Consider the following 27,688-nt stretch of genomic DNA (forward strand, 5'->3'; position numbering starts at 1 on the left):
TAATAAAACTTATCTTTTTTTCCCCTTTTATTTGCATCACTGCATTCATTGAAAGTGGTCTCCATTGTTCATCGCCGCTGGACCATTAACTTGCTCGTCGTGTTTTGCATAGAGACAGAGAGGGAATGGCTTGATGCCTCAATTACCATGTTCTCTTGTTTGCAAAGACAGCCAACCCCCGGCCACAGCTGGAGGGGTCTCGGTTACATCGATCTGCCCGCTCACACATGCTAATGAGTCCCACGGTACACACATGAAGGACACAGGCGACAGCACTCACTTAAGGAATGCATTGGAGATTTTATTAAAACACACTTCCTCAGAAAAATGCCGGCTTGAAGAATAGTCAGTGGTCTCAAAAACAATTTCTTCATGGTTGTCATCATCACTGTCCGATGTGACGGTAAAATCTGCTGGCTGTTAGGGAAATGCTGGTAACGATAAATCCTCGACAACAGTGCTACGAATGCCTGTTTGACATTTGGCGTAGAGGGCGTAACACACACTTAGCGCTAATGGCTACTGAGAATGTCAATCAATACCTGTGACAAGTCTTTCAGGTGTGTCACTGTTTAAGAAACGGAACACGTTAATATGCAGATTGAAATAGCAAATCTGCTGTTTTATGGCAAGACATGTCAGTGGCAGGTTGGGTCTGCCTCAACGTAGTCCAACACACTAGCTTTAATATGCCGCTTGTTCTCTGAGGGACAGTATGTGATGTACAGAATTACACACCACTATCCTATGTTGCAGTATTTCTGCCAATCTACAGTATGACTCAAAGAAGTACCAGCAGCCATTTTTTTTTAAATGCTTCCTCAACTGGAGATACTGACCTCTTAGCTTGTTAGGTATATTTTTTACTTTGGCATTGGAATATTATTGGGGGTATAGAAATGTCTACATTTACAATGCAAAAATCTCCGTATTGTCAATATTTTATTCAAACATTGCTGTTAACCCATTGTTTGCAAGATTTGCTCTTCAGATCAGAATTCAAGTGTTTTAACACACAAAACATCCAGTGCGGCTTTCCAAAAATAATTGGATATTCTGTATAATACTTCATACTATTATTTGCCTGGTTGAAGTGCCATGCCATTGCACTTCTGATGTGGCTTTCATGGTCAGTGTGTCCTGGACTTCCCTCGCTGCCAGGGTCTTCAGTGAGAGTCAAAATGTTATTCAGAACTCTCAAGTAGAACACTGTGGGGAATAGAAACTGAGGAAAGTTATGATTGGACAAAAAGGAATGAGGACTTTGTATTTTCCTTTCTTTGATACCTTATCTTGACACTTCATACCATCTCTTACACACACACACACACCCACCCCCCCCCACACACACACACACACACACACACACACACACACACACACACACACACACACACACACACACACACACACACACACACACACACACACACACACACACACACCATTGGTGCCTGACCGACTTTGATAGAGGCAGAGTTCCAGGGCATTGCCCAAACATTCTCCAGGAAGCCCAGGCTCCACTGGTCAGTGGTGGGGATTGTTTTCCCTTCACTGGCATCTCTGGAGTGTGTTTGTGTGTGTATGTGTGTGTCTCTCTCTCTCTCTCTCTCTCTCTCTCTCTCTCTCTTCTGATTGAGTGTGCGTTCAGTCAAGGGGGAAGGATAGAAGCAGGAAGTAAAGCAGAGGGTCATTTCATAGGGCCGTTGACTCTTGGCGACACAAAGTGGGATGCGAAAGGGGAAAAAATCAGACGGGGGAGAGATGGACGGCCAAGAGAAAAGGTCCCGAGCGCTGTGGTGTAGTTTCCTCCGTGTCTCGTACAGATCAGTGCTCTTGTGATTCACACAGACCCCCCCCCTTCCATCAGCAGACACAGACGTCCTCCATTTAAATGCTAAACCTGTCATTCCAAAGGGCTCTGCATCAGTATTGGAAATGGGCCGCCATTTAATATTCATAAGTGGCAAATGAATAAATCCTTACTTTATTTGAAATTAAGGATCTGGTTATTTATTTCTTAAGACAAACCTAAGACGTCTTTAGCTTTTGTGCGAGAAAATGGAAGAAAAGGCTTCCGTAGGTTTCACAGTAATCCTGATTTTCAAGGAGCATCTCCCAACAATGAAACAAAACACAATGTTGCTGCCGCTTTGAAGTCATGGATTAAACTAAATTCCCCCATTTCTTTTTATTTCTTTGCCCTAGATATATTTTTTCTGTCCTAATTCCTCCCTGCTGTATTCCGCCTGTCATCTAGGATTCTATTCCTGCTGTCTCACCTATTATTCATATTATTTCCATAACCGCACTTAATTTTAGAGAAGGTATGGAATTGAAAGAGCAGGCAATGAATAGGCCTAATTTACACTCCTTTCTTCTGATTTAATGTTCTTTCTTGAAAACCACAGCTGGAAAGCAGAGAAACCCATTAAAATGCATATTGTATAAGTAGAAAAGGCTAGTGCTAATTCTGTCGGCCCGAATCATTACGACAACTTTTTATTTGAATTTTTGGCGCTTACAAAAATATAGAAGATGTCTTGCATTACCCTTTAAGTTTTGCATTGCTATGTAGACAGCTAGTAAAAATACTAGGCTATATATTTCCTTTCCATTATTAGGCACTATGCGTTCAAATTAAATGCAGTTTTAATTAAAAATTCTCACCAAAGGACCACGACTAAATCTAAGATGACATTTTGTGCCAAAATTAACATTTGATGAGGCTAATCTGACAGTGACAGAGTTTGGAAAGAATCTTCAGTGTGTTGGCACCCAAACTTTCCTTTCTGCCATCTGGTGCCTCAGAAGTCTGAAATTTAAAAATAAAAATTGGTGAATATTTGTAGTCAAAAGCTAAAAGTTGGAACCTGTTTAGCGTAGGATTAAATAAACACAAGGCAATATTTTCAAAATAATGTGTGTCATAGTTTTTCATGTATATTTATTTAATCATTTTAGCATGTTTTTCTTGGCAGCATCAATCCTATTCCTATGATTCTATTTAGGAGAGAGGAATCTTTTCATCACTCCAAAGTTGTGTTGACTGACGATTTTTTCAAAGTAATGAAAAGAGCCAGAACTGACATCGGCATCCCCCCCCTGCCCCCCCCCTTGTTTTTTTCCCAGCAGCGTCTGCTCGAGCTCCTCCAATGTAACTCCTGCTAGCGTGGTGCTGCTTTCGACCTCCTTCTCCACTCTTCCTCCTCCTCCTCTTCTCTCTCCTCTTCCTCCCTTCACACAGCTGATGCCCAGGTACACTGGCATGCCTGCATCCCCCTCTTCCCTACCCCCCACCCCCACCTTTTTTCTCCTCTTTTCATTTCCTCCCAGTTTCCAGCCGTCTCTTCCCTTACTCTACGCTTCCTGTTCTTCTTTCTCAAGCTTTTCCTCTTACCACGAGTGTGACAATACGTTCCTTCCTTTTCCTCCCTTTGTTTCCACGCTTTTTGGCCCAATTCCATATATATCCGCAGTTCTGTGCTCTACCACAGTACGAAATGAACTGGAAAATGTGATGGAGATTGTTACCGTTGAATACATATCCAAAAATAAGAGGCCCTCCAAAAAGAACTACTTTGCATCTGCCATTTCATTTTTGTCACATCTGTGACATTTCAAAAAACATAATGGAAATGAAATCAAGTCATGCGACTTTGCCCCCATGCAGCCCTGCCAATTATTTATTTCTTCCTTATTCCCTTTTTAATGCCTCCTTGTCTCCTCACGTCCCTCATATAACTTGACTTGTCCACTTAAATCTTTTATTTCTGCACTTCTGCTGTTTTGCTCGATTGTCGTTCTGCCACTACATCCTGCTGTATGTCCTAGCTGCAGTTTTCCACCACTGCCTTGCTCCCTATCTCAAGAACCCTTTTTTTCGACTGCACTCCTCACTTATATCCTTTCTTGCTCTCTATGCCTCTTCCTCTACTCTATGGGCTATTCTGTGAGCCTCTTCAACTATTTCTCCGTCCTTGCATATCCTTCTGCCCAATTACCCTCTTATCCGTAACCTCCTATTTTCCTGTCACTTCCTCTGCCTCCTGACTTCCTCGCTCTTTTTCCTCAATGATTTATCCCCTGCTTTGCCCTCACCCTCTTGTCATGCTAACTGTTTGCTCCCTTACCTCCCTTTCCCCCTCGCCTCAGGTCTCTTGCATCTTGTTTCTCCTGGTACCGCCATGCCCTCGGTCCTCATCTCTCCCCCCCTCGCTCCCATTGCGCTGTGCTCCCTTATCTATCCATTCTTGTCTCCCCTCCCCTGTCTGGTATCTCCTGCCCTGAGGGTCTGTGCTGCATGTGTCTGCTGGTGTGTTTTGACAGACAGGGTCCTGACCTTGTCTCAGACCCTGCCGCTGCACAGGCTGAGGGAAGTGTCGGCCTCCGCCTCTAACGCATCTCCCCATACAAACACTCGCATGCAAAAGCACCACAAAACAAAAACTAGCACGCGAGCCTCCGCGCGTACACATGTATATACGTACTAACGTGCACATGAAGACGCACACATCCGCTCTACAGGCTCTCTGTGAACTTCATGGCAGCTGTGCGGCGGTTTTTTGTGTGAAGTGCTGATGTGTTCTGACATTTGCATCAAAGCATGGCACCCTGAGCAGATATTATGCCTCTCTCACACACACACACACACACACACACACATCCATGTCTATTTACACTCACTGTGTACAGACACCTTTGTCTATAATCCCTGAAACACGGTGAGCAGCCCGACAAATTATGATTCAGATCCACTTGCTTACTTGATGCTTTCAGATATAAACACACGTCATACACGCCACACCATTTAAACTCAAGGTTGCAAAGAGTTCCTCAGATGCTGGAAGACCAGTCCCAAAGTGTTTTTGACGTTGTATTTTCATTGTCTGGGTTGTACACATAACATATTGGAGCACATTGTTTGAGAGATGAACCTCTGATATACCAAAACACTTTTTCTTCTATTCCTTGGCTTGATCCCCCTCGTCTTGTTTTTCATCCCTCACTCTAATCCAAAGTAAGCATGGCCATCCAGAATGTCTGTTCATCACTTGTTAATCTCTCACTTACAGTATCCGTGTGTGTTTTTATGGATTGTGTGTGCGTGCTTGTGAGAGCCAAGTTGTCCTCTAAGCTGAAAAGCCATCAGCAGTCAGATCATAGAGCTCTTTCCTCTCAGGACCCCATGTGGGGACAGAGGATGAGAGAGAACAGTGTGTGCACATATGTGTATAAAGCAATGTGGCCCGCGCGAGTGTCTTTTCATCTTTTCCTCAAAAAGACCATCGGAGTGAAACAACAATAGAGTATCTATTCGCGGCCTATCGGTGTGTATCTGTGACTCGCTCAGTCAAATCAGGCAGGATTTCCACTTATTCAGCCTCAGATCCCTCTGCTGCTCATCAGTGCCGTCGCATCAGGGGTCTCTCTGAATGCGTCTCTGAATCCTTTCCATCTCCAACGTCAACGCTTTCTCTCACCTCACAGTTCTTGCACATCCCATATGATCCTTTACGATGCAAGATAAACAGGGTCTGATGCTTGTATTTGTTTGTGTCTGCCAACGGGGATAACACACTGTCTGACGGCTTTCTTTGTTTCCTTTCACAGACAATGCGGCTACAGCAAGGCTTCTCAAGAGGGCGACGAGGAACTTTACTTCCAGTGTAAGTGACGCCTCTGATAACTCTATTACTGTGATCCGGCAGAAGACCTATTTCTTAATGCTCTTAATGTCTTTCATTTTTGTAAAGCACTTTGAATTGCCTTGTGTTATAAGGCGCTATATAAATAAACTTGCCTTGCCTAAATCCATGGGGGGGCATTTGATTAGAGAGGGCAGTCCCACGGTAAAAATAATAGGTGTCACGGGCACATGATTTTATTGATGTTGGTGATTAATTACAAGCATATCTCCCAATCTATACGTAACATACAGAATGTGCGTCTTGAATTTCACTGACCTGAAAACCACATAGTTAAAGAGATAACTTTGCATTTAAGAAATAAAAACGCAATTCTCCGGGGCATTGCCAATATGTTGGTTCAGTTTCGTCCCAGCAGAGGGATATCGTTGTAACAACATGAACATCTAGGCTACCCGGAACTGTGCTATTTTGATGCTTTCTTATGCATTTTGGCAACACACTTGCATGCAAAAAACATATCTCAATGATTGAAAAATGTAGATGTGTAAGTTACCCCAACACCATGTTTATTTTGAAGATTTCATATGAATTGTGCAGAAAAAATATCCTCTTCTGCCTCTGTCGATCAGGGCTGACCACAAAGACACACGCACACAAAGTTAGTTTAAAGACCTGCATTATTCTGACATGATTGTAATGTGACCACTATCTCACATTCACACACATTGAGTTTATTTTCTTCACATCAGCTTACATTTAAAATCTGTTGGGGCCTGCTTAACTTTCTTTTAGTATACATCCATGGCCTAGACATTGATAATAATAACGCTGATTTCTCCTGGGAGGGCAAAAATACTGAATGGGCAGGCCGGCTGTACACAGATGTGTGTGTGCGTGAATTCACTATGGGTCTTTGTGTTCAATCTCCATTTAAAGAGGGGGGGGGAATCAGCCGATGAAATGCTTTGTCTTTAAGATTCCATGTGCTGGAATGCATGTGATTACATATGACTTTTGAGGCATTAAGTAATGCCACAGCACTAATTCTAAATTCTGAGTGCACGCTTAGCCAACTCTGAGCACACGGACACAGTCCATTAGGGGGTGTGTGCGGCTGAGTTTGATGGGGGGGGAGATAAAAAGAGCTGGAAACGGGGGGGAGGGGAGGAGAAAGAGGGTAAAAGCTCCAGAACCAGGCATCAGAGATTTCCAAAAAGCTAGTTAAACATTATTGTATATGTTGAACAATATTGTACATTTTTAGCTCTCAATAGCCATTGTGGCAGATTGAAGTAGTTTGACATATCTTTCCGTGTTTGTGTTTAAATGCATGCGCCAACGCTTTGATAATGTGGTGGATGTGTGTGATTTCAGAGTTTCCTTGTGTGTGTATGTGTTTACACAGTTTTGTAAATGCAGTGTGTGCGTGCTCATTTGCGTTGTTTAATCTCCCAGCATGCTGAGCCCTCTGGAGAGGTTTGGAGCACTACGCCCGATGAATAATGAGCCGAAGCCATGCGGCTGGGAATTCAATCTGCCCAAACAAAGACATGCCAACAGCTGACAAGCACGCAACACACACGGAAACACACACACACACACACACACACACACACACACACACACACACACATATTTGGCCAGCTTTTCAAACACACACACAATTTATTGAACAGACACAAGGATAAACAGGCACAAAGACACTTTTTTGTCCTCTTTTTCAAACACTTCCTGTTTCGTGACTGTGGCTCTCATGAGTGCTTGGTACTGAGTGTCATTTCAGCCAGATTACATTTTTGTCTCTCCTCCTATCTGTTCACTTACTCTCAAAACCCCATTCCTGACCGGAAATTAACACAAAAGGATGAATGAGAAAGAGCGTTGGAAGTATGAAGAGGTGAGTTGGCTGAGATGGAGAGACTCATCATAAGTGACACGGCTCAGAACATTAGCTTTATGTCGGAGTATGTGACCTAGAAATGCGCAAAAAGGGGGGGGTTCATCTGCAATCTCCATTAATAGACCACTTTCAGATATCTGTCAGAGTTCAATTACAGAGAGAGAATGTATCAGTGGAAATAAATTGGAGAAGCAAAAGGCACGATGGAGGTTAAGAATGAAAATATTTGGGGGTGGGCATGCTCACTCTGTGGTCCATTGAAAATGATGCAGCCAAGTGTGAATATGCTTCAGTTTCCCCTCAATCGCTCATGGCGGTGACACAGTTAACCCTGAAACTAATCACCCTCAGAGCCAATGAAGCGTGCACCTGAGTGTGTGTGTGTGTGTGTGACATCTGTATCTGAGCATTTGCAGACATTTCCAGATGATACTGTTCATTTTATGGCAATTGAGCCCCCCCTTTTTTATGTGTGTGTGCTATGTATGTACTGCACAGCTGGTTGTAACCTATAAAGTGTTTTTGAAAACCCTCTTTGACAGAAAAGAGTGTTCGATCTTCTACTCAGCCCTGGCCTTGAATAGAAAAGGTTTCATTTGCTCCATAATTTGACTTTTGGCTCTGTGTGTGTGTGTGTGTGTGTGTGTGTGTGTGTGTGTGTGTGTGTGTGTGTGTGTGTGTGTGTGTGTGTGTGTGTGTGTGTGTGTGTGTGTGTGTGTGTGTGATCAATAAGCCGTTACGAGGCAGCCAGTATAGGATCTCTCCTGTCGATCTAGAGCTGTAATCACATTTCAGTGCCTCAACGCAGCTTTTGGGAAAACTACCAGACCTTTTTCCTGGAATATTGGTCCTAATAGGTAGTAAACAGGGTCAAAGGTCGTCTAATTGAGTACTTTAGTCCATTCCTTAATGGTCATTGGCTATCTGCTGGCTAGTTTATTTGCTAGGTGCTCTGTAAATACAATTGGCAGTAGATAAAGAAAACAAGAGGCCCGTTGAGAAACCTGGAGGTCTTTTCTTTTTGTTGTGTAAAGTCAAACAGTTGGTGTCAATATCACTTGCTGTTTTAAAATGTCAGCGGAAATTTGCTATTGTTTTGTCCCATTAGTGTCACAGAAGATATTTTGTAGAGGGCATGGTAATTGTTAATATTAACCTTCTCTTTGAATAATGAATCTATTATGAATTGACACTTGTTTTTATTTTTGTATTCTTATATAAAACCGAGTTATTTAGCCCAAAATACATCACTTTAAACTCACCAGGCTATTTATCAATTGTCTCGTTATGGTAAGAGGACATAAAGTCATGTTATTTTTGGCCTAAGCTGTCACTATTCATGTTAAGCACCAGTACCCAAGCGCTAAAACGAACAAAAAAGCAGCATACCAGCTACGTGTACCCTGTCACTTTAAGGTTTCCCTGCCTCAGCAATTTATGTCTATTATGTCCTGTCCCAATTTCTGCCTGAAGATTACATTGTGTTTGTGTGTGTCTGTTATTTTGCATATGTGTGTGTGTTAGTGAGATAACATTTTGAGGCAAGCAGAGAAGACAAAAAGCTCCTGTGATCTGAGTAAAGCCGCATGGAGGAAACCCAAAGTCAGATTTTAAGCAGCCGGAGCCTTTGATCTCGACTTTTTCTCTTTGCCTCTGGAGTTCGCAAGGTCACAACAAAAAACTGAGAATTAGTCAAGTTAGGAATACATAAGCATTTTGTATCTACTTGAAAAAAATATATTCATACAACATCCTTTTTAGCTTGTACCTGTCTATTTTTCGTTTTTTTGTTGTTTCTGTTAATTAAAACCACAGACACTGCATTTATGGGAAAAAATTGTTATAAAACAAAGGATCATTCCATTCGGGTTACAATGGGGGATAATTGAAATATCCTGAAATTAATTTGTACAACCTTGAAAGAAAGAATGCAAAAAAACGTGTTCATCTGTCTATCGACCTCTGCTTCGCTTTAGTACGATGCAACCCAGACCCTAAACACCACAAACAGTGTTGAATCTGTGTAATAAATGTCTTGTTTTTCGCTATTTTCTATAAATACACAGCATCCTTAAACAGAGGGGGATTATCGAGCAAATAGAAAACACACATTATTCAACGATTGGCATGTCTTGACCAATCAGTACGCCCTTAGTTTGAAGTAGACCCACAGTTATTGTGGGGTTTGATAGCAGAAACATTTTTGTGCTATCTCCAACATCAATAATAAAACTGAGGTATTGATTTTTGTCTCTGGATCAAAGAGTAAGAGCCTTTTCCCAGACACAACATCTTGGTCTAATGTTCAACAATCATACAGAGAGAAACTCTTTGTTGAAGGAGCCAGAGATACCAATTTCTCCGCTGACTGTAGCACAAAGCGCTGCAGACATCAGAACTGAGGTACTGCCAGGGCAACAAAACATTTCGATAGCTATCTGTTTTTATTTTTCTTATACACAGTTTAATGGTATCTGAATCTGACTGTGGCTCCTTTTTCTCTTTTCTGTGCCTCATGTGGACATTTTGCTGCTGGGGCCGCAGACTCTTATCTTTTAATGTCTGTCTTTGTGCAGACAAGCATGTGGACCGTATATGATGTGTTGCTGCTTGTTGATTTTTGGGACAATGGAAAGGTTTTGCTTCACTAGTACACTTCCACATCCATTTTTGGTGAGGTTTGTCTTATGTTTGTGTGTTTTCAGTTAAGATCCCAACACGGAGGACCTACATCGACCCGGAGACCTGCGAGGACCTGCTGCAGGCCGTGCACGCTTTCGCCAAGGAGCTGGACAACTCCAGCATCAAGATCGAGAGAATTGTGCACACAGGTAGGTGACTGTTTACGGGAACAAAGTAGGGTTGTTACAACACTTTAAAGATGCTTTCAAAACGGGTACTTCTGTAATTTAGTATTCAAAGAAGCACAAGCAGAGTAATCACAAGTTAAAACATTTTTAGTATGGGTCAAACGCCTTTTTTAGACCCTCCCTGAATGCCCGTCTTTCAAACTCCACATCCTGAGGGCATATGTCATAAGATTCATGACCACTCTAATGATATCGTAATTTTTTAAGACTTTAGAAAGCCCTTTAGAGAGCTACAGAAGACATTTTACATCAGTTTTACAAGCGGAGTATATTCCTTGTGATGAGCAAAATGATTTTCATTTGTACCTGAGCACTGCGCTGGGAACCGTATATCATAAGTGGCACAGTAAGAGTGATGCAATTCTTTATAACCACTGCAAGAAAAGGGCAGGCAAACAGAATTTGAGCCATTAGCACCTGCTGTAATCTTGAGATAACTGGAGTTTTTTTTGCATTTTCCCTTTTACATGCCATGAGAAAAATCGAAGAAACCAGTTCAAGCTGTTTTGCCACTTAATGATCTGCCAAAATCAAGCTTGCCTGTCTGTGTTCTCTGTACTCCATGTTCTGCTGTTTCACCTGCACCCTACCCAATCTCTGATGTCTCTTTGATCCCTTTGTATTTCATGTCTCTCTCTCCCTCAACAGTGTCTGTTCATTTGCGTCTTCTCTGCTTCTCCTTGTATTTCTCCATTGGATTCTACTCCAACATGATTCCCTGCTCTGTGTAACTCTCTCTTATTCGTCCCTCTTAACACAGATATTACTCCATATCATCACCCTGCTTTTCTTTTCCCCGCTCTCTCTGGTTTCTCCTCCATCAACAGGGATCATGACCTCTGATTGTGTGTCTCCCCCTACAGGTGACTTTGGGGAGGTGTGTCGCGGCTGCCTGAAGCTGCCCAGTAAGAGGGAGCTACCAGTGGCCATAAAGACGTTAAGGGCGGGCTGCTCTGACAAACAGCGACGCTCCTTTTTAAGCGAGGCCGGCATCCTGGGGCAGTTTGACCACGCCAACATCATCCGGCTGGAGGGCGTCATCACCACGGGTAAGCAGGATGGGGGCAGGTTTTATCACAACCCTCGGCGGCGTGTGGCGCAGTGGATAGAGCGTTGGTGTTCAGATCAAGGGAGCACAGGTTCAAACCCCACTGCAGTTAGCATGTCGTTGTGTCCCTGGGCAAGACACTTCACCCCAAATTGCTCCTGTGGGGATTGTCCACAGTATTGAGTATGGAAGTCGCTTTGGATTAAAGCGTCAAACAAGTGACATGTAATGTAATGTAATCAAGCAGGAAGTAGGAGGTTAAAGGCAGTTTGGGAGGAAGGTGAGCGGGAGAAGATGAAAAGAAGCATAGAAGTGGGGAAAATACTCCAAGGATCAAGGAGAAATGGAAGACTTTGACCATCTCTAGTAGCATAAAGTGGGTTCATCACCTTCATCGTCTCGGAGGAAGGGAAAAGGAAGCGGAGGCTGTAGGGGTAAACAATGGAGCTGCATTCCAATATCACACGTGCAGAGGGGGTCACCACTTTTTGCAACTAAGAAGCGAGATGGGAAGAAAACTGGGAGAGGAGCATAGGCAGGAGGAGAGATGATTGGAAAGAGCCGAACCCGACCGCTTCAATATCGCACGCATGGGGGAGGGGTCAACGCCTACAGTGAAGAGTGCAGACTAACGTAAGGAAAAGGAGAAGAGGTTGAAGTGTAGAGAGCAGGACGCGAGATAGATTCCGACGCTAGCAGCAGCCGAGCTACATCAAGGCCCATTTTTACACTGACAGATAGCAATTGAGGTCCTAGAGCGAAAACAGGATGGGAGGACAGGGAGGGGGGGGGAAACTTGAACGGAGGAGAGACATGAGAGACGGAGAAGATGAGGTAGAGGTTAATGGGAATGGCAGGTGAAGGGAGAAGCTTTAAAGAGTTTGTGAAGTTTTTGTTACTGCCGCAGTGATGCTGTGTGTGTGTGTGTGTGTGTGTGTGTGTGTGTGTGTGTGTGTGTGTGTGTGTGTGTGTGTGTGTGTGTGTGTGTGTGTGTGTGTGTGTGTGTGTGTGTGCAAGGTGCCCGAACACACTGCGCTCAGTAGGATGGCAGCAGATGTGCAGGGTACAGTAATTGGTGCTAGAGACCCAGCGGGGCACTGAGATCCACTCCAATCTCTCCCACCATCATGTGTGCTCACACACACACACACACACACACACACACACACACACACACACACACACACACACTCCAATGCATGCTCTCACACACGTACAAAGGCAGTCCCATATGCTCATTTTGTCTGAGAGCATGCATTGGAGTGTGTGTGTGTGTGTGTGTGTGTGTGTGTGTGTGTGTGTGTGTGTGAGCAAGCTTTAGGCTGGGGGGCCATGTGGTACAGCACAGGCATTTGATGTGAAGAATTGTGCCCGAGGTTAAGCAAGATGTCTGCCATCTCTCTCCAGAGTCTGCTGCTGATACGGTGAACTTAAACCATCACATCAGGTGCACAGGGTGGGAGGGAACTTATAGACTCATATCCCCCTTCAATTTAAACTTTAGATTGGTCACACCTCCCACTTTCTTGGTGTGACTGATGTCACAGGGCTGGACACACTTTCATAAAGTTCTGTGAAAAAGTAGTAGTCAGCGATTGGCTGCATCAGGGGGATTTGAATCAGTCTGACCTACATGTGAGCTATGATCTGAGTATGTTCAGTCAGGCAACAAGTGGTGCATTTATTCTGATGCTGGTCAAATTATAACCTACTTTACTCAAATAGAGAACACATAATACATTTCAAGGTATGCTACAGTCATCTAATAGCATTCAATAAGAGGGAAGATGTGGAAACACACAGACCTCTCACACAATGCAAACCATCTCAAGTTGAAATAAATCATAAAGAGGCATGATAAATGATGAAAAGAAAAAGGGAAAAAAAAAGATTTGTGTGGAGGAGAAAATAACTCATATCATCAAGTGAATGACTGAGGTAAAGGCATAAAGAAAAAGGGGGGTTTGGTCTCAACCACATGCAATGTGGAGATGGTCCTGATCATGGCAGGGAGGAGGCAAGAGCAGCAGCAGACATTTTGCTTTCCAGATGAAAGCAAAACTTAAACTGAGGCATGGTTTACTTAACATCTGAAGAACATACTAAATAAAACAAACTCGCCTCGTCATAACAACATCCACAGAGGAAATAGTTATGACCAGGACCCCAGGTAAAGGTTGCTAAGTCATGCAGAATCGTTAACTTGCATACCTTGGCCCATTCTATTCATCCTTGTTGCACTTCAGAAAAAAAGGCAAGTAATCTACTGTAAGTAAGTAGTATTTACAGTCAATACACAACTGACAAATGACTACCAGTCTAACTAAGGCTTACATATTATTTCTACTATAGTATTTAGGCTAGATCATACATCTTTATTTTAAGATGTATTGAGGAATAATTATCTACCATTGAAAGATTCCTTTACGTGCATAAAAAATCTGCATGCTTTTTAAATAATGTCACAATTCCAAAATACTTCATTCTCCCATAAATAAAATGCAAAGTTTATATTTTTGGGGGGAGAATAAGAAGTATATAACATGTAGGTAATCATATTTCGAACTATCCTATTATTTTATAATAAACAGAACAGGAAAGAAGGCTTCCAACATGGACATGCAATAAAAAGCAGTACAAAAGCACCAACAAAATATCAACACTGCTAATGAGGAATGGTTTCATGAGTAACAGCTTATAAGTAATGTAAGCCAAATGTGCTTTATAGTAACTACAGTGGGTAAATCATAAAACATTACATCCATGATCAAGGCGTACTGATCACGTTTGTTAAATAGGCACACATATCCAACGCACAACAATTAATAAATCACTACACATTAAAAAGAGTGAGAGACAAACACTAAATATTACGACAGATACAACAGGTAGACTGAACAACAAACTGAATGTGTGTTGTGTGATGTCAATATATCTGTCTGTGGTTGAGGCCTTAACTGAAAGCTTGTTTCCAAACACAAAGGCTGTGCCATCTAAACAAGTGGTTTTACTGTTTACAATGCCACAGACTTAATTAGTAAGAAAAGACTCTCTACAGTCTTTGACTATGATAAATGAACTTTCCACAAAGCGGGTTTACCATTTTGTTCATGTCATGTTATGATTGCTGTGATGCGAGAGTGAATACCACATGCAGATGATTATGAAGGAAACGTACAAACACCGAGCATCGACGCAGAGCACAAATCTCACAAACAAACACACACAACACAGTATTTATCAGCGCATGTGTCACCACAGTCTGCACACAAACACACACACCAGGTCAGGTATAAAACACTTAACATGCAGGCTAATACTCTACAGGCCACTTTAGTGTACGTACTTCTGTTTGTCGCGGGGCTCCCTGGTCTTACTGGTGCGGTTCTGCCGGTTGGAGGCTGGGATGGAGTGGACGGAGGAGCTCTTTTTGCTGGAGGAATGGGAGGAGTGGGAAGAGTGGGACAAGTTTGTTCGGGACTGGCCTGCGTTGTGGTCAAACTGCATCAGGCAGAAGATCAGGTCTGAGGGCACCAGCTCAAACTCATACGGTGGGTTCGTGATCACATATCTGCCCAGAAAACAAATGATAGGGAAGATTAAATGTGTATAATACTTAAGGGGAGGCTTTAAACAGAGAAGGATACATCAAAGACAGAAAGGTATGCTGTATATCGAGTACGCTTAATCCCTAAAACATTAAAAGGAGGAATATGAATAGATGTATGAGAACAAATGGATCAAAACTAAAGAGCTCAGTATTGCACAGTATTTACTTAAGGACGTTCAGAGACTTTTTAGAATTTCGTTCGTAACTAAAAACACTGTCTATATGCATGTGGAAATTATAAAGCAATTAATTGTATACAATAAAGAGAACAATTACTGCAATATTCATTATATTTAACACATGTTTTGTCAATAAGGAACAACATTTGAATTACATTTCATAGATGTATGCATTACAATACAACATAATAATAGTATAATAATCATGAGGCAATGCCATGTATCATTTGAATAATGGGTTTAAATGGAGACATCTATGTCTGTTAAACAGTACGTTATTTATTTTGTTTAACAATTAAGTACCATACTGATACGTTTTGAGCAATTTGTACTTGACTTGCAGTTATCTAAATGTTTATATTATAGTATATGATTATCATTGGGTAATATATATTCAATACACGTCCAGGTCAATGTCAAAGTATTATCATTAGTCTCTTTTTTAAGTTTGTATTTTATTATTGAATATCTAAGACAAACATTTTAGATTTAATTAGTTAAAAGAACATTTTGACACAGATGAAAGGCAGTGTTTGTACCGCTTTGTGCACGGGCTCGGTCCATTGATGTGAGCGTCTCTTAATCTGTAGATTCCAAAGCACAGCATGTTGTACGTCTTCAGTGCTTTACAGAATAAGTCCCCATAGCAGCCGCCATCCTGATGAACAACAGAACAAAGACACCATCAGTGAGGTCTGTGTGAGGAACTGCATTGGTGGCAGTTCATGTAATTCTCTGTAAAGTTGTAGGGAAAATGCAATGTTCTGCATTGCTGAGGGAATCTTGTGAGCAAATTCAAACTGTTGGCAATGTAGACTGCAACAATACACAAGGTTATTTGCTAATTCAATACAAATTATGCTATAATTCATCCAAGAAACAAATAAATACAGCATTGCAAGTTGTGAGTACAAATAACAAAAACCTGAAAATACGAAGTTGGAACCAATCGAATTTGGAATTTCTTTGATGGTGTTATTGTTTTCTCTAAAGCCATCTTCCTTCTCCGCCCACTAAGGCCTGCTTTCCGTGATCACTGTTCTTCACATTGGATTAAGAGACGTGAGGAGCGGAGGCGGCCCGATGTGTGCTGCTGGGTACTGCCAAAACGTGTCATCTTCGCTTAAACATCCACTTACCCCCAAGTCTGCAAAAGGCCCGTCGTAGAGGGCTAGCTGGGCGACGCGACACCTGTCTCTGTTGGCCAGTGTCTGCGGTGTGCTGTATCCTCCTCTGAGAGCGTTCTCCTCAGCCAACAGGGCCTCCAGCTCTGGTGTGGCCCCCCCTGTGACCAGCGTCCGAATCAGTGTGAGGATGTTATCATTGAAGTATGTCTGGGGAGAAGAGAGAGGGATATCAGTGAGCAGATGCCGGTAGAGTCACAAGTAGGGAGGTGGTAGATGAGGGAGAAAAGCAAAGCCCATGTAGTGACCCTCAGACCCTCGTCTTTTCACATAGTGATGACTGTGAGGGGAGGAGAAGACTATAGAAAGACTATAGAGGGCTCTGGCAGTAGCTTCTAATGTCTTGTTTTACACAAAAAAAAGATATATATATATTTGCATTTACCTCTATTGGTATGAGGCTTTGCAAATAGCTCTGCTTTTATCTGCTCAGGGTTTTGGAAATATGTCTTTGAGACCCCTTTCTACCCACAAGATACAACGGACTAAAATTACATTTTTAGGATCAGCATTTCTGTTACTTTTGAAAATAGTAACACCTCTCTGTACTGTTTTAATTAGAACACATTTCTAAGAAGCAATTATTTTAACACCAGACCGTTCGACTAAATCAAAGCAAGACATTTCGCTGCTGAATTCTATAAATGTTTTTTTTCAGGGTGGATGAGGCAGCAATCTTGAGACGGTTTTATTGGATCAGATTTTTTAAAACATCTCAATGCCTGATGCATGAACATCAGAGCTTAGTGAGGTATTATTTATTTTTAATAACACCCCTTAAGTTATTCATTGTAAAATGTATTTTATAAGGTTAAGGTAGAATGTCCATAAATCTATCAAATTTAAGAGAGACATGATATTTTGATAATCACAGTATTGTAGGATCATTCCGTTAAATAAAACAGTTACTATTCTTTCCTCTAGCATCACTGATCTACACGCTGTATGGTGTCTGCTTCTGAAACAGCGATTTGACTGCTCTCTGCGGGTGTCAGGTTCTCTTGTCCTTCAAGCCGATCAGGAACTGCTTTTCGGCGTGTGAAGACAGCCGATGTCACTCCGCAGCGGGGCCAGAGTGGCAGCTCCTCTCCCCGGGCCCCTGACAGGCCTGCAGAGCCTCATGATGGATGAGCACTGTCCATTAGCTGGCTTCACCTCTGACCAGTGCCAGACTACAGCTGACGCCTGCTCTACTCCCCGCTCAGCTCCGCTCTGAACGCCCCTCTAACCCCTCACTCACAGAGAAAGCTGCTGGAATTAAGCCATCACAGCACCGAGGGGAAAACCACAGTTGGGCATGAAAGAGGGGAGTGGAAAAATGAGGTGTAGAGGAGGATTTTTTTTATCTCCCAAGCTCCCCCTTTATCATATCTCCAGTGCAGCAATGACATTGTCAAGATGAGAGAGTGTTCCTCTGGCTTGTTACTTCCAAGCTTGTGCCATCACCATTACACTAACCTTCAACACTTTCTTTGTTAAAGGATCTATTAAGGCTCTTGAAAGTTGAATTTATAATGTTAATGTCAATGGAGCTGGCAGGCATGGGCGATGAATGCAGTATACATTTCATTTACCAACTTCTGCCTACTTAAAATGCCAAAATCGTGCATCCACTATCCTCCTTTTTCTCTACTGGGTAAGCATTCAATCTCACAGACGGCCATTAGCTTTCCTTTAATGTTAACTACTGATATGTCTCGCAATAATTTTTCTAACAATTAACTTGAGTATTTGAAAACAGTTTTCTAATTGAATGTGAAATAACAGAAAATAGCGGTATAACCACCAACAAAGGCAAAAAGAAAACTGAGGAATTCACTAGATTCTGGGTTTCTGGGGTCCGACTCAGTTCTGCTCATCTTTTTCCGCATCCTAAAGTTTCTACAAGTGCAACAACATAAAAGTATTACCCGGTAGACACAGCTATGTACTTTGCATGAAACCTCTCTCTACCTTCTATTATTGTGAAGACTCAGTTAGAGCATCCAAACACACAATTTGTAATCTAAAAAAAATGGTCTTGAAAAAGCACTAAAGTGTGTTTGAGAACTCACCGCGCTCATCAGGGAGTCGAGTACACTGACAGCGAAGGCAGTGCCGCAGGCAAAGGGCTGAGTGAGGTACAGCTCCGTGTCTGGGTCGTCATCATCGTCTTGGTCCAGGAACTGAACGTTAGAGTCGTTCACTGAGAGACGGGAGGGGGAGAGTTAGAGACGGGCGCTGTGAAGAGGCATTAGCCAAACACACACCCAGACACTAACACACCTGAGGGTTTATTGAGAGTTACATTTGAAAATATTTGGATATATTGTAGTATATAAGTAATGTAACAAAACCGTCTCAGGTATATTGGTATTGATCAAGGCTGGCAATATAATGTAAGAACAGATGCACATTATATTTTGCTAACAAACCTGTGAACATATTTCTTTATTAAAAGATTAAAACTTACATTTTTCTTTAAAAAAATTGACAGGTTTTTGACCTACAGTATGAACTGATTTACCGATGATCAGTTTACAATTAAACTATATTTTATTTATAATATCTTATTTTTTGTCTAATAGTCTGTTTAAAAATTAACTAAATATGTTATCTATCATTTGTAATTTTTTGTCAACAATTTTTTAATAGTTTTGTTTATGTTCATGGACTATACGTTTGTTTGGATTTTTTTGTGGAATACTTCCAAATATTGAATATTGAATCTATTGTATATCACATGCAGGGTGCATTTTATACATTAAGACAAACCACACATAAAAGAGAAGAGTCTTTTTTTCGCATACACAGTGATAACCATTGTCGAAGTCCGTAATTCTGAATAATTCATACATTTATCCTGCATTAGTACATTAGTAGCCACTGTATCTTGATATATTGTAAACACACCAATTCTCAGTCAAGACACAGTGTCCAGTCGGTGGGTTGAGTAGCCAGCTAACATAAAGGACATTATCTTTTCTCAGAAAAACGTCACAACTATTTCTCGTTGTATCCAGTATATAAAAAAATCGAGACTTCAACAATGGCTAATATGTCACTTGAGAAAATCATGCACTTGTAAATTCATGCTTTTCAGAGTTTTCCTTGATAAATGTGTTTTTTCACATCATCACCTTCAGAAAAAAATCATCTCAAATATTTACCTTTGCCCTGAAATTCAAATTAAAGTCTGGTAACAAAACACACTTCCTATCTCATGACTAATAATAGCCAGGATCTGCTACCAAAGAAACATTTAAAATGAAAATAAACCCAAACCAAAATAACAAAGATATGTTTTGTTTCTCAAGTATGGTGTATATATGGCATAATTGGTGCACTAAAAAACATAGTGTTCCCCAGTGTGCGCCTTTTTTCTTAGATTGTGTTTCTGTCAGCAGTGGGCAGGGTGTATGAACTTGAAAAAAAAAGCATCACACAAGTTTTGTTTGACTCCTCTGTTATCTGAGCTTTAGAGATATGGTCTGGGAGGGAAAAAAGAAACTGGAAAATACATTTAAAAAATAAATAAACAGCCTAAAAGATGGTTTGATCTTGAGTTTGTTGTTTTTGAATCTGATTTCTGCTCAGGCTTCCTGTGCGCTATGGAACAGAAATGTCAGTCAAAGAGACAAGAGGCTGACGCAAACGGGCCTGGGCCAAAGGATTGAAAATGTGTGTGTGTCTGCGTGTGCGTGTGTGTGTGTGTGTGTGTGTGTGTGTGTGTGTGTGTGTGTGTGTGTGTGTGTGTGTGTGTGTGGAGGAAGAAGGGGGGTGAGGGGCAGGGGGGTTGTTGCTATGAAAACAGCCACAAGGACAGACTGAGCATGATCAAAAGCCTAGCTAGGCGCTGCAAAAGCAACTGGAGGAAGACATTTTTTTTTTTTTTTAAAAGGAGGCCAAAACAAGACAGTCAATTTCAACCAGAACGGAGAATAGAAATGTGTTCGAAATGAAGCCATGGGAGCAGCGAGGGCCTTGACTGCAGCCAGATAAATCAAGACAAGCTGATGAGGAGGAGCAGAGCGGCGAAGCGAGAGAACAAACGGCAGCAGAGGACAAAGGCCCGGCTTACCCAGCTCTGTTATCATTTGTATGTTGGTTCCACTGTTTTTTCTCCTGACTGAGTGAAACCAATGGCAGTAGTTTGCCATGTTTAGCTAATGGTGATGAGACAGCGCAGGGAAGGGAAGACATGGTGTCGTTACTGAAACAGTTTCAAAGACTGCAATAAATGCCTTTTGCTGTCTCAGACCACTCGTGTCAACACTGGGATTTACTCCGAGACATTCATGGTTGTCCGGTATCTAAAAGTAAAGCATCCTGGATTAGAGTGCAGTGGATACAAAGCCAGAGCTGTCAGGCCGCTATACCACTACAACGACAATACATTATTTCACGGCAAGACAGTGAAAGGGATAAAGAGGGTCTTATCCATAAACACACCTACATGTACTATACAGTATGCCACGCACACAAAATAGATCATGCAACTCGTGTTTTTATGTTCCAACTACACTTTAATCTGCTCCTGGCGCTGTAGACTGAACATATGACAATGTAATTACAGTACCGTTCCAAAAAGACATGCAACTGCTCCCTCCTTTGCACACAATACTGAAGCTTTCAAGCCCAGGATGGCAACCAATGTCTTCTACATGGATAGCATCTACTTCTGATAAGTACGTATGCGGTCAGCAGTCTAATGGCAAGCGCCTCTCTGCAGGTAATGGCTAGCCCTGTTACAAGTAACATTAGGTAGCTCCTTTCTCTTTCTGGCCTTTTCTTAGCTGGCCTCATGCTCCATTGCTCCCTAATTGGGTCAGGGGAGACAGAGTAGCCAGTCTCTGGTGCTTTAGAAGGCCCCTCAGAGATCTGAAAGTTTCATGAGTCCCCAGCACCAGTGGGAATACAGCCACTGCCATTGTTATTAATAAATGGACCCATTTTGCAACCAAGGCAGTTTTGTTTTTACCCTCCACCTTTTCACTCTCTTTCCCTTTTACCATCTCTTGTGCATTAGTGGACAAATGGCAGGAGATGTAACTTTAATCCTTAAAATGCCTGTGTGACATCCTCAAGTTACAGCTGTCCACAGTGTCCTCAGAGGACAGATATCATACAGGCCTTGCAGCTAACATTATCACCACTTGACAAAAAGCTAGCCAGATCAAATGATTCACAAAATGAACTTGATTTGGGCAAAGCTACCAGCACCATGAGAGTGAACCAGCACCATGAGAGTGAACAAATTCCACACCACACATTCCTCAAGCCCATTTGACCTTGAATGAGTTGGAACTTTTGGAAGCAGCGTGACCAGTCTTGTATAATCAGCTTTATGTGTCTGCCAGTGAATTGGGAGTTGATCTGAGGTTATTGGGTATGGCATGCAATGTTTGCATTTGAGATGTGTGTTCATAAACGGCTTTACCTAGTTCTGTGATGATGGGGATGTTGGCTCCGGTGGTGACGGAAGCCTGACGCACAAAGCCATGTACTGGACTGCTGTCTGGAGATGACCGGTCCATTCCAGGAGGCGTGAAACCTGAAAAATACACATAGATTTATAGAATTTAGCAAATATATAACGGGACGGCAGTAAGAGAGATACAAGGTTTGTAGTAACTTCTTAAATCTTCTTATATACCAACATGGAATTACTACATTGCCACTGAAACCCACACGATACCTTTCACTATGCCTTCAGAGAATGTGGAAAGGAAATACAACCTACCCACCAAAAAGGTAATTTCTAAAAAAAACAATCAAATTACTTTGATAGGATTTAATGAATCTCTGTTTCTCGTCGTAATATTAATATTTATGTCAAAATCAATAAGCAATACATTTACAATTTATTATAAATAAATCCAATTGAGTCCAAATCTGGGATGGCAGTTACTGATGTGCAAAGTTAGTTGCTTTATCATGAGTTAAGCTGTTTTTGCTCTCTATTATAATTGGATTTAGCTACTACCTCATGTAATTCTTTGGGTTACATTTAGTAACTGAATTACAAAAGATGTCAGTTCATCAAAATGGATATTTCTCAATAGAACAACTGGGGGAAAATCAAGCAAGTCTCATGAGCTAGCTTGATATAGCTCTCTTGTTGTTTTGTTGATAGCCTTTGGCAAATCGGAAGTGAAATTATGCAGTTTATGGCAGAATAATAGATGAAACACTTGACAACATGTAATATTCTGGTCAGCAGGCAGTATGGTCTGTTGCATTCTTTTTAGATTTAAAAAAAGAACAATCCAAGCAAAAACAAGTCTGATAAGTGTTTTACTGAAGAAGTATCATAAACAAGAGGATGTGACCTGGAACTCTGTATCAGTACCATTATCCATAGTGCATGTCAGCTCAGTCAGCATAAGGTAGTTGATGTGTGTTTTCTGTGTCATTCAATTGTGCGAATTGACAGAAAAAAGGAAGGATGGGAAGGCTAAGTAAACAAGGCACCTGCCTAAAAGTTGCAATACGGATACTGTGCTTTTAGGGGTCAGCTAAGACATATTTAGCATTCACATCCTTCCATCAACGGGGAAACATAAATTTTAGATGTTGTTCATTTTGTTACAATAAAATTGGTGAAGTGGATCCTGAAAACCTTTTATCGGAAATGGTGTGGCAGGGACCATGAAATACAAATGCAAGTGACAGGAGTATGAATTCACATGACTTCACATTTTTGCATTTCCTCAAAGTGACAAGTAAACACCTTAAATCTGTAATGCTATATGCATAATGCATCAACTGTGTTTTGACATCCATCATTTAGTGCTGACTACAGCAAAATGCCAGTTTATAGTGCCACCACCAAGGAAAGATAATGCAGGGAATATATTCAGGTCACAAAGTTTTAAAAGGGTTGCAAATTTGCTATGCATGTGAGTGTGTGTGTGTGTGCCTTTCCTGTCAAGAAGCTCAATGAGCTGCTTACATTACAAAAGAGATCTTCCCGCCCTTTGCAACAGAAACGACACCAAATAGTTTAGTACACAGTAGGAAGCACACACTGTACTGAAGCATAGATAATCATAGCTCTTGTTATACCAATTATTGAACTTGGAAAAAGCAGAGGTTTGACACTTTGAGTCAACCAGGGAGCACAAGCTAAGACAGTGTGAAAAATCATTTTGTCGATGTCCATAAAGGATGATGTTTACTCCACTGGAGAGTGACAGCAAGTTTTTGGGATACGGTCTTTTAAACACTGCTCTTATTGTATCATAGTGAACATGCAGACAGCACGGAACTGTAGGAGAACAGCTTCTGTTTTGCACAGTTTGCAAAGTGACTGTTGGTGAGAACAGCAATACACGAGGCCTGCTGCTGAGCTGCTTTCAAAACCTGTTAGCTTACAAACAGCTCAGAAGTTGTGATGTGAACTGGTGAGCTCCAAACAGAGAGCTGTATGTCTTCCTCAGATGGAGTCAGAGTACTGCAAAAATGTGCTAAAGCTAAAATGTGTCTATTTGCCTAATCATAGTTGTCCTCTAAATCAGAATTAATTCAAAAATGTATGTCTCTTTATGCAATTAAACAAGAAGGCAAAAAGAGTTACAATTGATCAATATACATTAAACTTATTTTCTATAGTAATTGGCTGTTTTAGTCATCCTGTACTTTATAAAATATAATTATCTTATTGAGAAATTACAATTTAGAAGCCAGAGTTTGAACAGTAGCCGGATCACACACTATGTCTCCTCTACTGGCAGGATGTTGCTACTGTGAGGCTGTAACCTTGTTTGTTCCGCTAAAATATACAATAGACAAGTGAGATCTGGGTTACATACCCCCTTACCCCTGTAGCCCCCCGGGCACAGCTATGCTTTGCGGTTGACTACATGCTACAGCAGCCGTGAGAAGCTCTCCCCCAGGAAAGTGCATGTTTACTTATTCATTTGCACCTTCTTTTTTTAAATTCCACAGACAGTGTCTGAATGGGAGCATCGCTAGAAGGAAGGAATCCCCAAAGCAATACCTATGATACAATACTGGTGTCTGGATATGTGCGTCCTTGTGTATGCATGATTGCATTTCAGTGTGGTGTGTGTGTATGTGTTTTCTAAAGTGAAGTATTTATCACTGAAATGGGTGGTTGATGTAAGACCCAATTATTGATGACAATAGGCTCCATCCATCGACCCTGGGAGAGGATATAGGCTAGTGTGCTTCCATATTGAGGGTGGCTCTCGGTGAATACTGCTCCCCTGAGCGGCATGCTCTAAGATTTACCCCTGATTATTGTTCCTCGGTGGCACTGCTATCGACAGCACATCACTCACTCAAGGCTGGAGAAATAACAGCATTGGCATTCTCCTAAAACATGTGGAAGTGCTCAGCACTAAAAAATAATGGCCTCTTGGACCTTCAACTTTGATTTGTATTTACAACACTCTCTGCCGTGGCACTAAATAGCATCGAGCTCAAGGGATGTCATGCCTTTCGGGCTAATCATAAACTGAGGATTACCTGTTTGTAGGTAACGATTTTGTTGGCATCTATGTGTGTATGATACGTGCGCAGAAACACGTGCACACGATTTGAAACTCGACTATGTGTGCACGCTTGTAACGCTGTTTTGTTGTGACTAATGAGGAGCAGCTGAATTGGCCTGCCTGGTGATTTGTACTAGCTGCTTAATGATGATGAGGCCTGATGGGATGCCAGGTTCGTGTGTTTGTCTGCAAACATCAACAATCTGTTCCAGACGATCTGCCAGACACCAGATCAGGGGGAACAACATCAAATGACACAGTCATGTTGATTACATCATTAAAAAAAAGTATTATCAAGGAGTTTTAGCAGCATGTTATTACCAGGAACAAGACTGAAATCATCCGAAAACGATGTGTAGTAAACGCTCTTCAAATGTTCGATGAGGCAATCAACTAAATGTTTAGTGTGTGCACTTCTTCAGGAGTACAGTAAAGTCAGTTCATAGCTGCCACTTACCACAAACTTGAACAGTATTTCAATGAGCGGCACTTGGCAGACTGTGCTTGACAAACTACATCTATTCCCCCTGTGTGGCCTTCTCATCCCCTCCCAATTTCTTTCCTCTCCTTTTACCCCCCATCTTTGACAACTGCCTTTCCCCCCTGCCATAACCTGTCCCCTTTGGGCTGTAGTGCAGATGTAGTGTAATAAGACGCTCCTTACCTTGGGAATTAGCCTGTAAGACCCCAATGCTGTCATCAAACTGCATAGATTTGATGTTGAGTGATGCCAAGATGCATTCCTTATCCTGCAGTGAGGCATCTTCGATATTGTTCTGATTGGCTGACAGTATTACGCACATGTCGCAGAGGTTGATGTTGACAGCCCTTAAATCTGCCCGACTTAATGGCGTACCCTTCAGGGTGAGGAGAACAGAGAGAAAGAGCAACAAAGAGAGAGAGAGAGAGAGAGAGAGAGAACAGCCAGACAGAGGGGAGAGAAAAACAAATTTAAGGAGTGAGCGGAGTGGAGCTTTGGGAAATTAGTTAACAAGTATTCTTGTTTTGAGGCGATGACATTCCACTGATCTAACTGGGCATTGGAGAATCAGAGACACGGACTAATCTAAAGGCTAGCCTGTGCTGAGGGCTGTGTTTGGGATTCTCCTCTGATCATCAGTCAAGCCAGGCCTAACAAGCTCTCAGGCAGCAAGCCACGCCATCTGTGATGGGCACTGCAACACACATAAACTTCATTTTGGATGTGGAGGATGTGTCACTGCTCTGGATGATGGGGACTTACTACGCTCTCATTGAGTGATCATTCAATTGAGTAATGTGTGATCAAATCAAACTGACAATCCCTCTCAGGATTTCAATGTGCATGCAACTCAAAATGTCAGTGCGTTGTTAGTTGAACAGAAATTCTGGTTTAAATGTATCTTGCGTGGCAGTACGGTATACTCACAGGTAAGATGGAGACCTTAGGGAAGTTGTGTAAAGTCTCCCACTCTCTTCGCAGGTATTCCAGCGAGCCCACAAAAACTATTGGCTTTAGTTCGTGGTAATGGAAGTTACTGGCTCTTAAAGGCATCACCAAGTTTCGCAGCCCCACCAAAGCGGACGTGACATCCCCAAATATACAGACCACCACATGGCCGCTCAGTACTGTCATGGAGGCTTCACTCCGGGTCTGCAGGGAACAGGGGAGGGATAGGGAGAGAAGAGCAGAGAAAGAGGAGGATGAGAAGGAGTGCAGAGATAGAAGAGAGGAAGACACACAGAGACAAACACAGAATTACAGAGAAAAAGAACGGATTATGTGCATGAAGTGACACATTCTAGTTTTAACTATGTTTAAAAGTCTGTTATAAACTGTTATAAACCAATATAAAATAGTTTGTTAACCAAGTATTCAGCTGAATTATGTATCCACAATAAAAAACATTCTATCAACAAGCCTTACTATTAACACATAAACAAAGTTTGGTTAACCACTATTCTGTTTATAAGCAGTTTATTGAATAAGATATAGGAAGTTTACACATCAAAAACAGAACATGTGGTATTTTTTCAAAGGGCAGAAAAATGCAGTTTGTAAGATTTTAGGCACAAACAGTATGTATGAGTGGGACCCTTTCATAAATCAGCGAGGTATAAATAAACAAAGCTTCTCTATGGTATGACGAAAAGAACAATGTGATGCCCTGCTTTCAAGATCTGTCGCCTGTCGCAGCAGCTTGATGTGCATTTGATTGCAAGTTTGAGTGTACGCTGAGTAAACTAAACGCTACTATGATCCCAGTGTATTTGAAACTAAAACTGTATCTTTGTTCACTGGAGACATATAGAAAAAACAAGGGACCACTATTTTAAGTTTTCCCAAACTGTCAGTTAGAGATCTGATGCATTAAACATTTTGTTCTGCATTAAACATTTTGTTCTGCATTATTTATTGGTTTTAAAAAAAAAATGGATGACCCAACTGATCCTTACCCCCCTTTAACTACTGTAATTAAATCAACAAATATGCCCTAATGTAAACTATATAGCTTACTGTGTTTTAAGGTTTTGATTTCATTTGAACAGTGTTTACCTCGTCCAAACAAATTGTGCACTAACATAAATGCTTACAAACTGCCTTGTTGAAACATCCGAGCAAACCCATGCGTGGAGTATTGAAATGCTGTTCACAGATCCTTGGTTGATATATAAAAAACAATAAACTCACCTTGAAACAACAGAGAGGCGGTGAGAAAAATGTCAATATACATTAGTATGCGATTGTTTGGCTACATTATCGAGGGG

The 27,688-nt window shown here is 41.6% G+C and overlaps 2 protein-coding genes across 2 annotated transcripts in view; one reads left to right on the forward strand and one right to left on the reverse strand.

Annotated features, from left to right (window-relative positions):
• Positions 1 to 27,688, forward strand: part of LOC104955441 (ephrin type-A receptor 7-like) — a 337,623-nt gene that overhangs the window by 212,549 nt on the left and 97,386 nt on the right. The window contains exons 4-5 of the mRNA XM_010782768.1: positions 10,257 to 10,382; positions 11,285 to 11,470. Coding sequence (XP_010781070.1) covers positions 10,257 to 10,382; positions 11,285 to 11,470 — 312 coding nt within the window. The remainder of the gene's footprint in view (positions 1 to 10,256; positions 10,383 to 11,284; positions 11,471 to 27,688) is intronic.
• Positions 13,655 to 27,688, reverse strand: part of kcnma1a (potassium large conductance calcium-activated channel, subfamily M, alpha member 1a) — a 65,779-nt gene continuing 51,745 nt past the window's right edge. The window contains exons 24-31 of the mRNA XM_010782695.1: positions 26,349 to 26,573; positions 25,605 to 25,797; positions 21,862 to 21,975; positions 18,497 to 18,627; positions 16,398 to 16,592; positions 15,798 to 15,916; positions 14,816 to 15,040; positions 13,655 to 13,709 (exon numbers count right to left, since the gene is read on the reverse strand). Coding sequence (XP_010780997.1) covers positions 13,655 to 13,709; positions 14,816 to 15,040; positions 15,798 to 15,916; positions 16,398 to 16,592; positions 18,497 to 18,627; positions 21,862 to 21,975; positions 25,605 to 25,797; positions 26,349 to 26,573 — 1,257 coding nt within the window. The remainder of the gene's footprint in view (positions 13,710 to 14,815; positions 15,041 to 15,797; positions 15,917 to 16,397; positions 16,593 to 18,496; positions 18,628 to 21,861; positions 21,976 to 25,604; positions 25,798 to 26,348; positions 26,574 to 27,688) is intronic.

Source organism: Notothenia coriiceps, unplaced genomic scaffold (genome assembly GCF_000735185.1).
Source record: "Notothenia coriiceps isolate Sejong01 unplaced genomic scaffold, NC01 NC01_scaffold00024667, whole genome shotgun sequence".
Taxonomy (NCBI): Eukaryota; Metazoa; Chordata; class Actinopteri; order Perciformes; family Nototheniidae; genus Notothenia; species Notothenia coriiceps.